The 15,569-nt window shown below is 46.8% G+C and overlaps 1 protein-coding gene across 6 annotated transcripts in view; it reads right to left on the bottom strand.

Moving 5' to 3' along the window:
* Positions 1-15,569, bottom strand: part of MARCHF8 (membrane associated ring-CH-type finger 8) — a 131,231-nt gene that overhangs the window by 5,312 nt on the left and 110,350 nt on the right. For 4 of the 6 annotated variants that reach the window (XM_057308463.1, XM_026481569.4, XM_057308462.1 and 1 more), the window contains 3 exons: positions 3,612-3,694; positions 2,529-3,365; positions 949-1,129 (listed from right to left, as the gene is read on the bottom strand). In XM_057308463.1, the coding sequence (XP_057164446.1) occupies positions 949-1,129; positions 2,529-3,365; positions 3,612-3,694 (1,101 nt within the window). The remainder of the gene's footprint in view (positions 1-948; positions 1,130-2,528; positions 3,366-3,611; positions 3,695-15,569) is intronic. The other 2 variants (XM_057308465.1, XM_057308464.1) reach the window with 1 other exon arrangement.

Below are 15,569 nucleotides of genomic sequence, written 5' to 3' on the forward strand. Positions count from 1 at the left end.
CACTGCCCTGAAATGCTCACCCTCACTTTTTTGGTGTATGCTTTTCTACACAGACGATCTGATCTCTCTGAACTCCTTTCACTTTACTCCAAATCCTACCGATCCTTCAAGAGCGGCTCTAGCACCATTCTGTGACACTACCACCACTCCACCTCCCCAGCGCTCCAGCCCACAGCCAATGCTTCCTCCTCTGAACGTCTGACGTGCTGTGCCACCACTTAATCTAGCATTCACTTGGCATTGTCATGTCTTGTGTTATGATTGTGTGATTCTCCTTGAATATGCATATCAAAATTCTGAGATAAGAACAAGTCTTATTCTTCCAAACAAAACCTATGTGCTGGGCATCTAGAGAAACACATTAAACCAGTTACCTACCAGGCGAGGCTCTGCTCAGAGGGAGCTGTGACATGGGGCCCAAAGAGAGGTGCATTTCACCTAAGGCCGCGGTCCCTTTCTTTTCCCGCCCACCTGCTCCCTACCGACTAGCAAATACTTATCCCAGGTATCTAACAAACAAACGCACTGTTACCTTGTGCTTTGTGCAGGGGAGAGATACTACTGTCTAATAATACACAGTCCTAATCAGAGGCAAGACATCAACAGTTAATACGTATAAAATTAAATGCTAAGATGTCACAAAACAGTCTACGGTCAAGGGCCAAAAGATTCACACAGACAAGCAAGCAGTCTTAATTTGAGAGAAAAACATGTTCGGACTGAAAGGTCAGAGTCAGAAAGAGTTTCTTCCCGAGAGGAGGGAGCAGGAAAGAAGACCCAGAAATGATGGCGCCAGGAGCATGAACGCCTGCACCAGCACCCGCTTCTGACAGACAGAAGCATAAGCAGGCTATGGCCTCATCCCTCATCCCGGCCACGGTGCTAACTCTGCGAGGGGCCCTCCTTTCAAAGAGGTGAGAGCACTTCCGAAGGTGTCCTTCCACGTACTTTCCTCAAAGGCTTCAGCTTGACCTCCATGATGAACTCGTACTTGCAGAGCTCACAGCAGCGCGTGTCGGAGCTCTTGATCCACTGCTGCAGGCAAGTCTGGTGCACGAAGTGCAGGCTCCCCGTGCAGCGGCAGGGGGTGATCAGAGGGCTCTCGTCATCCCCTTCGCAGTGGCAGATCCTGCGGGGAGAGGAAAGCCAGTCATTACCAGGAGGGCCACATACCAGGGAAGAGGTCGCTTCAGGGGAGGGTCAATCCCCCCAGTGAAAACTTTCAACAACAAACATCACAGAAATGACCACAAGCACAAAAACACACAAACACGGATGCGAACAATGACTACAGACTAAAAACTTCTAGCTTACCGCACCAACATGGCAAGTCTGGATGGCATATGGCATCAGAGAGGAAAAAATGATAAGAAATGACAAAGCAGTCATTTGGGTAAGGTTTAAAGAACTGCACTGAAAGCCGAATTTAAGGCAACATGGGAGCATCTTTCACAACATGTTAAAATAATTAGAAGAAAAATTTCTGTGTAAGACAAAAGCAGCACTCTACTTTCCAAAAATACCAGTGACTTTAAAAGATGATGAATTTGCTTTTTAGCAATAATCACTGACTTCGCCTTGACACACTACGCTACACGTCTCCATCAGACAGCACAGACAAAGCCCAGGACCTCTCCTGGACCTAAAAACCCCATTAGAAGGTGCCGCAACTTTGTTTCTTTTTTGAGGAAGTGAGAATTTTAAATCATTCATGATTTCTAAGAGTGCATGCAAGAGGATGTAGCTACCAACCTCAAGGAACTTAACAGACTTTTGAGAAACAGAAGGGTCTGTTCCGGCAGCTGGAGAACAGGTAGGGACACCTGGCCTCACAGGGGCTGGGCCCTGACCCGGCCAGGCTGGCAGCTCTTTGTGAGAGGGATTTCTGATCCAGCTGTTAGAGATCCAGCTGGCCCGGAAGGGGTGCCCAGGGAAGTCTGGAATAGGGAAAACTTGAGTGTGGTGACAAAATGCAGATTCTGAAAGATTCTGGAGGCCAGACAAGGATGTTGCACACGGGAAGACAAAGGTGGGAAGTGGAGTTGGGACCTGGGCAGAGGTGGCCGCATCCGAGTTAAAAAGAAGGAAGGAAGATGCTGCGGAAGGCCTGCCTCTTCCCATGCACGCTGTGTTACAACGGAAACAGAGGGTAAAAATGAGGCTGGAAGGGGCAGCCTGTGCTTAACAGCTAGATCCTCAAGCTGGAAAACTGGAGATACTATTTTCTTTCTTCCAATTTCCTTAAGCGAAGTCTACTTATTTTTGGTTGAGAAGAGTCAGCTTGGCCTTTAATATGTGTAGCTTCTTCCTCTTTTATCATCTGAGAGACTATTTGGGACCCATCTCACAAAAATTAGTTTGTCAAATGATTCCAATACTCCATTCTTCTGGAGAAAACTCTTAACCCACAATTGTCTACCAACCACCCATTAATTCGTTTTCCTGAAACTTCACATATTAAAGCAAGATGAGGCCACCGAGGTATGGGGAGCAGAGCTGGCCAGAATGGTGGTTCTTGGCAAACCAACCTGCAGGCATCCCCTGACGTGGACACAGGAGAGATGGGGGGGCATTTTTCAGAGGGGGGAGAAGGACAATCCAGGTCACTGTCCTTCTCCACTGAGCAGAGGGGCGCCCGCAGGACCTTGCTCTTCCATTTTGCAGATGTGCTGTCCTCAAAGACATCGTCGTCTCCCATTTCCTCGGAGCAGAAGCCCGTGCTCCCTGCCAGCCCGCTGGAGGACTTGGCGGTGTGCAGGTGGGCGGCACAGCTCTCCAGCTCATGGAACCTGTGCAGGCTGCTGGCGCTCGAGCCGTGCGAGAGCGAGAACAGGTACCGGAGCAGTCGCCGCCTCCTGGACACGGCTTCGCCATCCGCTTTCTCTTCCAGAAGGGGGACGTGCATGCCCCCCTTGCCAGCTTCCACCTCTGAGGCAGTTGAACGGTTGGCAGAAAGGGATGAAACACAAGAATGTTTGGAACTGCCAAGAGGCTTGCGATGCAGTGCTCTTGTTTCCTTCTGATGGAACCTGCTAACTCTCAGACCCGGATCTTGAGGGAGTATCAATTTCCCTTCGGAGCACGTTCTTTCCACGTAGTCAAAACTTTCCACGGTATCCTGGGCCTTCTCACCCACATCGTTTAGGGATTTTGAGAACTTTAGTGTTCTTCTGGCTTTGGGATTGTCAGCAGGCTTCAAGGCCCGGGCCCGTTCTGAACCACAGGAATTTCTCTTGGACGTGTCTTTACAGAGAACTGTCACAGTGAGCCCTTGTGTCAGAGAACTCTGGCATGGAGGAGCTTTCAAGACAACAGCAGACTGCACGGGACTTTGGTGACAACACTCAGAACACACTGCACTGGAACTGCATGCAGAGAACAGTGGAATAAAAGCACAGAAAGTAAAAACAATCTTAAAAGAGAATAGACATCGAAGTGAAGAAATGAGACTCGTGTGGTAACTTGGTGAGCAAACAGCACAGAAAACTGAGCCAGCTGTTCCCAGCAAAGGCATACTGACCGAGCAAATGGAAGATCGAGAACCTGCAGACACTAATGCTTATTTCCGGGATGTCACATGAACCACTAGAGCAGCTGAAGCAGAGCGTTACCTGCAGATGTCCTGATTGGACGGCGTGACAGAAGAGCGAGGGAAGGCGGATACCGGAGCCGACGTCGACGAAGAACCCCCAGCCTGCAACGACACACCTCCAGTCAGTTTCAGAGGAAAGCGCAACGGGGACGATGAACGCCGTCTCCTTCTGAACGGCAATGGGCAGAGAACCGAAGAACACCTGCTATTTCCTACTGCTCGATGAATAATACATATTTAAGGTCCTGATGAGCTGAGGCAAAACAAATCTATGTGGGTGGAAGCGTAGCTGAGGACTACTGAGACTCCAGAGCAGCAACACCATCTCCTGCAGACTCAGCGATCCTTCATCTCCTGAGCGCCGAAACTTAATTAGTTCCTCCGTGGTCAAGAAATCAAGTACTAGAGGCGCCTGGCTAGCTCAGTCAGTAGGGCATGCAACTCTTGATCTCTTTAAGTTCAAGCCCCACACTGGGAGCCTACTTAAAAAACAGAAAGGGAGGGAGGGAGGGAGGGAGGGAGGGAGGGAGAGAGGGAGGGAGGGAGGAAAAAGAAAAGAAAAGGAAAGAAAAACGAAACCAAGTACCAGATGGTATATGCAAATGCAAAAGAAATGTGAAGGGCCATCCGTGCCAGTGCTTACCAGCCCCACCTGGCACTCTTTAACCTGGTTTCAGGGGTAGTCCTAATCACGGTGGCCGGACATGAGTGCTCTCTCCTACTCCCTACACTGGGTCCAGGAAACCTTGCTACCCCACCAGAACTCTGCACAAATGGGAGACCAGTTGAGTACAGGGCCACCAATCCATAGCTCAACCTGGGGCAAAGGAGGGGGCTGAGCGCAGAAGGTTCCCAAGAGTTCTAATCATGCGATTGTGAATTAAGAAAAAGAATCAAGAAAATTTAAATTTTAGGGGCGCCTGGGTGGCTCAGTCGTTAAGCATCTGCCTTCAGCTCAGGGTGTGATCCCGATGTTCTGGGATCGAGCCCCACATCAGGCTCCTCTGCTGGGAGCCTGCTTCTTCCTCTCCCACTCCCCCTGCTTGTGTTCCCTCTTTCGCTGGCTGTCTCTCTGTCAAATAAATAATCTTAAAAAAAAAAATTAAATTTTAAAGAATGTGTAGCAAAAGGTTGTGACACAGAGCAGGGGCTCTGAGGGGTTATAAATAAGCCAAAATGAGAAAAGAGCTCTAGGAGGGTGAAGGAGCACCACCATGGAAAGAGAAGTGGAAGGCGAGAAACGGGAACAAAGAATTTACCAACATCCCCCAGCCTCCCACTCCAACCTCTGTGGGATCCTTGCTAAGCCTTCTCTAGACTCAGATTCCTGAGTCCCCAGAGCCCTCAGAGCACCATGAATATTCATATAAATGCATTCTTCCCTCCTAAGACAGTCAGCCTGAGCGAGCATCTGCCCCACACAACCCAAACAGGCACATGAGAACAGTACCAGGAGTCTGTTATCAAGGGCAAGCCCACGTTACCTCCCTACCTTCCCCACTCAAGTGGCCTTCAGCCCTGCTCCTTGATTCAAGGGAGCCCCACAATTCACCGGCTGAGGTCTAGCCCGCACTCTTGCTAAGCGCCATCCCCAGGAGCATGCTCTTATCCTGGCATTGAAGCTATGGGACCCCTGCCATGGGCCAGCCACCAAGACCGGCAACGCCCACTGTTCAGAAGCTCTGCCCATCTGCCCTCCCCGGCAAATGCGCCCACCTGGAGAGAGCCAGGCCTGGCAGTTGGACTGAGGGCTTCAGTGGACCACTTTTCCTGCTCCCCAGCAGGAGAACTAAACATAACTTTAAATCCAGCTCAACCTGAAACCTGGTCCAAGAAGTTACATGCTATCGCACTCCATGTGTGTGCTTAAATCCTGCAAGTAGTACTCAAGCAGCCCATCTGCTGAGTCACCAAAGAGCCCACATGTTGTAACTGAATGTGGAAAATATTCCCTGTCCTGGGAGGAGGCAGGTCTCAGACGGGAAGCTGAAATCAAAAGACAATGGCTTCCCACTCCTGCCCTGAATTCAAGTGACCCATGTCAAAAAGGGAAGTCTGGGTAGTGATCACATCATCGCACGCCCAAAACTGGAGTGCTTGGAAGCAGGAGGTGAGAGCCTCAGGGCAGAACAAAGCCTGTACCGAGGAGGCAGCCAGACGGTCCACACCCACGACAGGACCTAGGATCACTTCCCCATGAATTTCCTGTCTCAGGTGGACCCCTGGGAACTCACACAGGCACCTGTGTACTTGCAGCAAAGCAACATGCCTGTGAGTTGGTGGCAACGACCCCAAGCCCCTGATCTGCTTATTTAGGAAAAAGGAATAGTCTCAGCATCCCGTGTCCCTTGTCTTCATTTCATCCTCTCTAATGCCACAAAAATATCACGAGACACTTTCAGCAGGTAATGTCCAAGCCTCAACAAGCCTTCCAATTACAGAGAAAATTTTTCTCTTCTTATTAGATCATGAGGTTTCAAGGAAATTTTTAAAATCTACTTTCTGTTGTTTTATATAAATACAAACCAACAAGGGCACCTGGGTGTCTCAGTCAGTTAAGCATCTGCCTTCAGCTCAGGTCATAATCCCAGGGTCCTGGGACTGAATCCCATATCAGGCTCCCTGCTCAGTGGGGCGTCTGCTTCTCCTTCTACTCCTCCCACCTGCTCATGATCTCTCTATCACTCTCCCTCTCAAATAAATAAATAAAATCTTTATAAATACATACGTACATACAACCAACACATTTCTTATCCTGGCTGACTCCCTCTCCAGTAAGAATGAGAAAACAAGCAAGATTTGTAGGGCCATCACAGATCTCATAAGAGGCTCCTGCTGTCTCCAGCTAAAGAGGAGCCCACGTTGAAGTTCAGGACGAGTCCACATGTAAAATGATCACCAAAGCACAGCATCAACAATTTTAAAGAGCTTAACTCGTTGCTGGTATCAAGCTGAGTAAAATCTATCAACCTACGAATAAGGATTTAAAAGACTGGACTGGATTGTCAACAGCAAGGACAAAATGAAACCTACAAACACAGTTCAAATGCAGTGTCAGGGTCCAACTGAGGAAGTCAAGATAAGTCAGGGGCCAGCAGACCCCTCAGAGACTTGGAGATCTAGACAGCTCTCCCACTCATCCTGAGGGCAGCGGGCAGGTGGCATGGGGGAGGCTATGGGCCAGCAGTACTCGCCTTAAGGGAAAAGGAGAGAACCCTCTCTCCTCTACAAGATCAGACCACACAGGACTGCTGCTGATAAAAGTATGTGTAAATGCTCATAATGAGAACATTCCCATGTGTTGAAAAAACTAAAGCCCTGTGTTCCTAAAGCTCTTGTGTGTTCTCAAACAAGAGACTTTCTGGTCATGTAAAGGAATGTAAAACAATCTCACTATAAAAAAATTTTTATAAAAAATCCCCTCTTCTTAAGATGTCGTAATCAATTATGCAAACAAACCTCTGGATTCCATCTAGGCCTAAATCCCAGCTGATTTTATTTCTTAGGAATGACAATTTCGGACAATTTGTCAGTACTCAAGTCACTCGGTGGTTGTCTTTTCTATCACACTCATTGTTGTAAATTATTTTATCAAGGCTGCCAAAAACAACCAAAGGAAAACTTCCCATATAGCTTTGGTAGAAGCTGGCGTTTCCTTTTGCGAGAATTTGCTGCCATAGAAAGGGCTATCGTAATAGACTCATCAAGGACATTTCTCCGTCCATGCCAGGAACTTACCAATTTCACATCAGAGGGACTTTCTCACTGCAGGACGCCAGCCCAACCTTCCCTGGCTCTCCTCTTGCTTCACTTCCTTCCCCTGCTCCTTCCAATAGGTTACTTCCCATCCTCCCTCTTTACCACTACCTCCTCTCCTTCTCTGCTGTAAACCCTCAGTGGGTCTTCTTTTCATTTACTGGCAAAGCTACTTTTAAACATCTGGGGCTCAGACCCTAACAAAAGTGAATTCACTCATCCGCTTTACACCAACAGGTATGGGGCCACAAGAAATGGTCTGGTTGGGTTCATCTGCTTTTAAGCCAGGAGCAATTTGAAGAAAGACTGGAGAAGGAAGGTAAGAGGCAAGTGGGGCTCCCGTTTATTAGTGATCTCAAACTTAACAGAAAAAAATGGGGAAAGGAAGTACAGATGGTTCTTAAAACATAAGATGCTTACCCTCTCTTACAACGAGAAATACAAATTGAAACTACAATGAGATATACCATCAGCAACAACAAAAAATCTGTGGTTTTTGTTTTGTTTTTTTTATCATCTAATACCTGTGTTGGCAAATGTGTGGGAAAACAGCCATGCTTATACACTGCTGGTGGGAAAGCAAATTGCTTAACTCCATAAGACAGCAATTTGGCAATTACTCTCTAAATTACAAATGCATATTCTCTTTGTCCCGGCAATTCTTCTTTCAGCAATTCATCCTCACACATATGTACAAATAGGTTTGTTCAGCACTGTTTGGGGGAGCAATCGCCTGGCATAACCTCAGTGCCAGTGAGCCTGGAGGTGACTGAGTCAATACTGCTACATCGACAGAGAGGAACACTAGGCTGTCATTCAACAAAGGGAAAGGTACTGTTCTGCCTAGTTACTGGGGATGTGGAGGGACAGGAGGAGGGGAGAGCCATGCCCTGTGTGCTGGCCCGTGCAGACTATTAATCAATGGAAGGCTCCTAATAGTGGTTTCCTCTGAAACATGGAAGGAGACCAGGGACCCTGGGCCGGAGAAACAAGTACTTCAATGGAGACCCTTCCCAACCATTACACCCCTTTTACGATGAACACATATTTCCTAACCACAAATTCATTTTTTAGATAACGTGATTAAAAGTTTAAGAAGTAAAATAAAACTAGAGAGGCACGACCAACTGTACCAATTTTCCAACTCTGGAAAAGCCGGGGAAGAAACTGAGTTAGTGAGTCATGATCTATACTTTTTAAAAATGAAATAAAATAGAATATGTCAGAATGCATCTGACATCCTAAGGATTAAGTCTTTTGGAGGAATTTTTTCTTTCAGTTGTTGTTTGTGAGGTAAACGGAGTTTCAATGTAAAAACTGTTTTGTACCGGGGCGCCTGGGTGGCTCAGTCATTGGGTGTCTGCCTTCGGCTCAGGGCGTGATCCTGGGGTCCTGGGATCGAGCCCCATATCAGGCTCCTCCTCTGGGAGCCTGCTTCTTCCTCTCCCACTCCCCCTGCCTGTGTTCCCTCTCCCTCTGGCTGTCTCTCTGTCAAATAAATAAGTAAAATCTTAAAAAAAAAAAAAAAACAAAACTGTTTTGTACCAACGATCATGATCAAAATAACTCGAAAGTCATTATGCTTCTCTGTTTCTACAAATACAAAATACCGAAAGAAGGAAAAGAGGAAGGCTAAAGCAAGAGAGCACGTGACACTGTCAGCACAGAGATTCAGTGGTGGGCGCGCTGGCAGTGCCTGAGAAGGGTGGACTTCCCTCCACAAGGACAGCGTTTCCGCGCCTATTACATTTCTACTTCTGTGCAACAAAATACCACACCCTTAGCGGCTGAAAATCACCTGAGTGCTGCATCTGACACACAGTGGGATGGGGTCCTCTGCTCAGGGTCTCCCTCCTTTCTGGAGGCTCTGGGGAAGAAAACACGTCCACTTTCATTCAGGCTGATGGCAGGATGCGGTTCCTTGCAGGCTGGGTCCCCATCGATCCCTCCCCATTCTCAGGTCCGCTCTTACTCCCAATCTCTCCTGTCCTCTCTGCCACCAGCCAGAGAAAGTGCTCTGCTTTTAAGAGCTCCTGTGATTCCATTCATACAACATAATATCCTGGGAATGATGCCTCATCACAAACACAGGGTCTGGGCATCAGGGTGGGGCATCTTAGAAAGGGTGCTCACCAGACCACCTGACACTTACTTAGTGCTTAGTACATTACTAAACGCTACTGCTGGCCTCACTCCCTCCCAAACCAGCAGATAAGAATCTGCTCCTCACTGCCAGCTCAGCAGGCCTGACTTCATATAAATAAAGCCAAATAAAGTCTAGCTTGGTGTTTACAGACTGCAATACAGACTGAGATTGCATTTCAGCAAACTTGCTGCTTAGTACAGAAGTTGCTCTGAGAAAACAAATGCTTCCTTATAAATAGAGACTCTGATTTCTATAAATACCCATTTGTATTCAACTTCGAACATGAGCTACAATAGAAGGAGAGGCCAGTTCTGTGGCTGCTCTGCTAAATACATGTTGACTCTTGATGAAGGGCTGTGCCAAGAACAAGCTTTCACAATGGCAATTAATTAAAACTGACCATTAAGAAAGTAAATATTGAATATATACAATATAGGATTCATGGAGGAGAGTGCACAATAAGACTATTCTCAAATGAGTTCCATTATAAATGACTCGCATTATTGCGTAGCAAGTAGTGCTAACACTGAATTCTTTTCTCTGGTGGCCTTTTAGAGAGAGTTAGAATTTCGGGAATAATAATACATCCCCAACACAATGGAGGGCATATATCACAACACTGTTAGAGGCAAAGCAACAACTGAAAGGACTTTCTCATGGCTCATCTTCCAAAGCAGGCTTTTAGCTCTTGTTGGGAACCTTACAAATACAGTTGGTTTTCAATAGATTACATTGAAGGCAATGATTTCTGAGCAAAGATAGCTTCGCATTCCCAGAAAGTACAAGTGTAACCATAAAAAGGTCCCAAATCATGGTGTTGGGTCACCTAGCACTCCAGACCCCCCTGCTCTTCCTGGGGATGCTCCCACACCCCATCCAGCATGACCAACCCCTCCTCAGATTTCTCCTCAAAAGGGGCTTTTCACTGTCCTTATAACCCTATTCTTTTCTTGCATAGCACTTATCAAGGTTTATAAAAAGATGTTTCTGGAATAAAACTCGGAAGCCGCTGTTGATTAGCCTAGCATAGTGCCTGGCACACAGTAGGTGTTCAAGGAACACTGCTGAATGAATAAAACAAGTACTCTCTGCTGTGACCGCCTATTCATAGGTGTAAAGCAGGTTCTCAAACTTGTTGGTCTCAGGACCCCTTTATGCTCTAAAAAATTACCGAGGCCCCCAAAGAGCTTGTGTTCATGTGTGTTACATCAATCAATCTTTACTATATTAGAAAACTTTAAAACAAAAGGGGCACCTGGGTGGCTCAGTCAGTTAAGTGTCCAACTCTTGATTTCAGCTCAGGTCATGATCTCAGGGTCGTGAGACTGAGCACTGAGTCTGGCTCCTCCCTGGGCGTGGAGCCTGCTTAAGATTCACTCTTTCCCTCTCCTTCTGCCCCTCCCCTCCTCTGTCTTTCTAAAGAGAAAACTTTAAAAAAACACAAGCCACCAGCACACATTCCACCAGTGTCAGAGACAAGATGCCATCTCACATGCTACACAGCCTCAGGAAGATTCACTGTGCGCTCCTGAGAGGGGAGAGGGAAAAAGGCAATTAAATAATCTGCTATTATGACACTGGTTTTAACCTTGCCCCTTTCCCTCAAGAAGACTCAGAACCAAGTTTTGAAAACCATGGTCTAAAGCTTTAGCCAGGGGCACCTGGGTGGCACAGCGGTTAAGCGTCTGCCTTCGGCTCAGGGCATGATCCCGGCATTATGGGATCAAGCCCCACATCAGGCTCCTCCGCTATGAGCCTGCTTCTTCCTCTCCCACTCCCCCTGCTTGTGTTCCCTCTCTCGCTGGCTGTCTCTATCTCTGTCGAATAAATAAATAAAATCTTTTAATAAATAAATAATAAATAAATAAATAAATAAATAAATAAATAAAGCTTTAGCCAAAAATGAAATTATAAGCAGTCAGAAGAAAAGATATATGGAAATATGGTCAATCTCTGTAAAAGGTGAGCTAAATAGCAAAACAGTGCCCACGCACTCCATCAGGATCCCAAGGGAGGCTATACCATGTTGGATGCCACTCAACTCCTCCGAGTTACTTCCTTGTTCCCACCACAGGAAAGTAAGTATCTTATCTTTGGATAGATGTTTTCTTCAATATAAATTAAGAAAGGTATATTTTGGCTTATACTTAACCTATAAGTTTGAGCAACCTAAGTCTGTCACTGGTCAAACTTTCTATTCAGAAACACACAGAGCAGACACCGGTCCTGACAACCATACCACAGTATGTGGCATCCCTCCTAAGGCTGTATTTACGTCTACACATGACATTCTATCATAACTCATTCCTATCTAATGGCAGCAATAACTAAAAAATATTCAAGAGATCTAGGAGAGCCAATGCTTAAATTCACTCAGATCTGCTTGCCAAACAACAGAACAGCAATAATTTTAGGTGCTCGTTCAACAGGTCTGGTCTGACTTGTACCCAGGAATATCTCATTAACCAGAGGCACCAAATACTCATGGTATCTGAATAAAAGTACACAGAGCTCCAAAATATTCTACTAGGCACCAGCCTTCAGCAAATGTCAGAGCCTAGTATTCTTAATTGCCTGACCGCAGAAAAGGACAGTATCCATGCTCCAGTCTTCATGATGTATGTCTAGCTTACCACTACCATCTCCTTATAAGTGCTACCAATCATGAACTTGCTCAAGAAATTGTCACCTGGACCAAGTCCAATTCTCAGGGTCAAATGAGAATGCTTCCCTCAAGGTAAACTAATGCCATGTCTGTGTGCTATGAGAGGCCTGAGCAGAGGCTCTAAAAATGAGCCAGGCCAAGCAAGCTCCTGGTGCCTAAAACAATTCCAGTGGGACTGAGTGAGTTCAAGTATCCCCCAGGGAATTCCAACCTTTCTTTAAAGAATTTTAGGCCAAAGTACATTGGTCCTCACTGGAATGCCCCCAGCCAACATGGTTGACAGGCACCCTGCAACTGGACAGCTAGGACAGTCTTCACTCCCAGTACATCTGTCTTTCATTTCTACCTATTGTTTTGGATTTCTCAGGCAGGTGACAACCAGTTTTCTACAGTTTAACCCCACCCTGCCTGGCTCCTTTTCACTGTTTCTGTCCTACTATAGTAGCCTCTCCTCAGCCACACCTTCCCCAAGCAGCCCTTCTAAACTTTGGTTCCTTGTCATTCTCTTCCTCAGCCTCTTGTCTTTTACCTTCATGATAATTCTCTCCAGCTGCCCATATTTTCTGGAGGTCTGCTTACGCATCTCTTCTCTGTTTGGTTCAGCATTCAGAGCACAATGCTTGGCATAGAGCTAAGTGCGGGACAAAACCTGAACTCATGTAATCCTCATATAGGCTACAATGGGCCCCTCATCTATGTTACAGATGACGTAGATACCTCATGCTGAGGATATCTTGTGCAGGGTGATGAGAGAGCCTTTAGGTGGGGGGCAACTGTGGTACGGCTCCCCTCGACAGGGGAGCATACCACCTCACTCTGATGTGGCAGGCCTGCCACAAGCGGTCACCTGAGTCCACCCTGAGGCCCTGCTCAGTACCTCACTGCCTTCCTTTCACCAGCCCAAGCTCCAAATTCGCCTGGGAGTGACGGCCACCTGAGAGCGAGACGCTGCGCAGCACACTGCGGCAGCAGAGACACGCCCCTGCACCCTCCCTTCTCTCCACCACACAGCCTCCCAAACCCCTTGTCCATCAGAGCGCTAGTTCGCGAAGGGCAGAACCAGGAGCAGCGGTGGTGCCAGAGGAGGAGTTTAGGTGACATACTGAGGAACATATTTTTAATAGCTATGTTTTAATTACACATCAGAAAACTAGCAAATCAAAAATGTGATTTCAAATACCATAGAGGGATACAAAATTCTCACCGCAAACAAGTTTAATTAGAGTCAGTCAGTTGATAGAAAATGATTAAACAGCAGCACGGGTAGTGCGTGGGGTGAGGGTGGAGTGTAGATGGCTCCTGCCTGGAGAACACTGCTGGCCCACATGATCAAGGACCCCTCGGCAAGGCAAAGGTCAAGGTGGGGCTGCATGGAGAGCTGCATTCAAGTGCCCCCCTTTCCCCAAGCACGCCTCCAGCGGATCTCATCGCACCTCAGCTTCTCTGGGCACTCGGTCAACAGAACAGGTCTTTTCCCAGAGGGCAATTCTGCTGCTTCTTTAAATAAATAAATAAATAAAGGATTGGCCACATATTGCTACAAAGCACTATAAACGGTAAGTGCTTTAAATGAATGAGTGGCCAGGACCAGATCACCTCAGATCTGGCACATCAAGGTAGACTGTGAATCTTATTCTAAATGCAATAAGAAGCCACTGAAGACTTAAACGAGAAGCATTAGGATTCTGTTTACCTGGTTGCTGGGGGAGGCTGATTTGGGAGGTTGCAAGAATACAGGCAGATTCTTAGAAAGTTACTGCAGTAGTCCAGAAGGGTCGGGCCCAGGACATGGCTGTGATGAAGGAGAGGAACGGGCTAGATATCAAGTGTCTCGCACAGCACTATGCAAACATTCACTCAACAAACATGTACTGAGCCGCTCCAGGGCTACAGTCTATCCTTGGCTCTGAAGATTTACCGCTAAACAAAACACAACCCCTAGCCTCATGGAACTTACTGCTGGGGCGAAGGGGCAACAGAAAAAAATCACTAAAACTTCAGGGGGCGATAGGTGCTCTGTTGAAAATAAAACAGGAAAAGGTGACTAGGGGACGATTTAGATGGTCAGGATGGGCCACTAGGACGAGGTGACAAATTTCATGAAAACTTGCACTTGTAACAGAGATTCAATAAATGATACCCACACTTAACGTCATTACCATTAATACAAAACAAAGGACTGGGTGAAGACTGTGATCAAAACTGCTTAAATGTCCCAATATTCTTCCTTAATTTAATCAACTCTCTAAGAGGATCACACCTGGATGCCCATTTTAAAGCCAGAGGAGCCAGCTAGCAGGCTCTCGCACACCCCATCTAACCTGCCTGTTTCCTTCTTTGAAAGGGGAGCATGGTTTCTGAGGCTACAACAAAACGTGGGGAGCCTTCAACAAACAATGAATGAGACACCCCATCGCTCTGTAACAAGATCTAGATGGAACACCTGGAGACAGATGGAAGGTTTATTTTTACCTGCTCTCGACCTCGACTTCATGTAACTTCAGTTACCAGTAAGCGGTAAACTGAGGGAGCATAATGCACACTGCAGGGGACTGACCACCCTGGACACAAACCAGCACTGAACTCAGCTGGAGGCTGAGTCCGCAGAAAAGGTCTCCCGAGACAGACAACGGAGACTGCAGGTAGCATAAAACATGTCTGTGTTCTAACCTTTTTTTGTAACTTCTATCTCAAGGGTATGAAGCATCTGCTTAAGTATATCTACTATACTAAAAATAGAGTTTTATGTGCCATGGCCTAAAGTGGCCTCAAACAACAGGCTCATTTTATAAATATTGCAAGAAAGAACTGCATTATCAAAAACAAAGTTATCTTTCATAGCAGTCCTGCCCTCCCTCCCTCAGCCCCACGGGGGGGCTGGTTCATGACTAACAACTCCACATTATACAACCTTCTTATTTCAGAGGGGTACATTTTGCAACAAAATTTCATGCTGATGGTTCACTGGGAAGTAATGTCTGCACAACACACCACTCCTGAGATTTCCCTCTGACCCCAGTTCAGTGTGCAGGAACTCCTGCTTTGAAAATGGAAGAGGCCCACATCTTCTTCGCCCTACTCCGTGGCAGAAAGCTGTGAGGCTTTCACAGTTACCCTGCTCCTAAAAGAAAGTGTGGAGGGGCGCCTGGGTAGCGCAGTCGTTAAGCGTCTGCCTTCGGCTCAGGGTGTGATCCCGGCGTTCTGGGATCGAGTCCCACATCGGGCTCCTCTGCTGGGAGCCTGCTTCTTCCTCTCCCACTCCCCCTGCTTGTGTTCCCTCTCTGGCTGGCTGTCTCTCTGTCACATAAATAAATAAAATCTTTAAAAAAGAAAAAAAGAAAGTGTGGAGCTAAAACTGCTTTTTTTTTTTTTTTAAAGATTTTATTTATTTATTTGACAGAGATAGAGAC

The sequence above is a fragment of the Ursus arctos genome, unplaced genomic scaffold (genome assembly GCF_023065955.2).
Source record: "Ursus arctos isolate Adak ecotype North America unplaced genomic scaffold, UrsArc2.0 scaffold_7, whole genome shotgun sequence".
NCBI lineage: Eukaryota > Metazoa > Chordata > Mammalia > Carnivora > Ursidae > Ursus > Ursus arctos.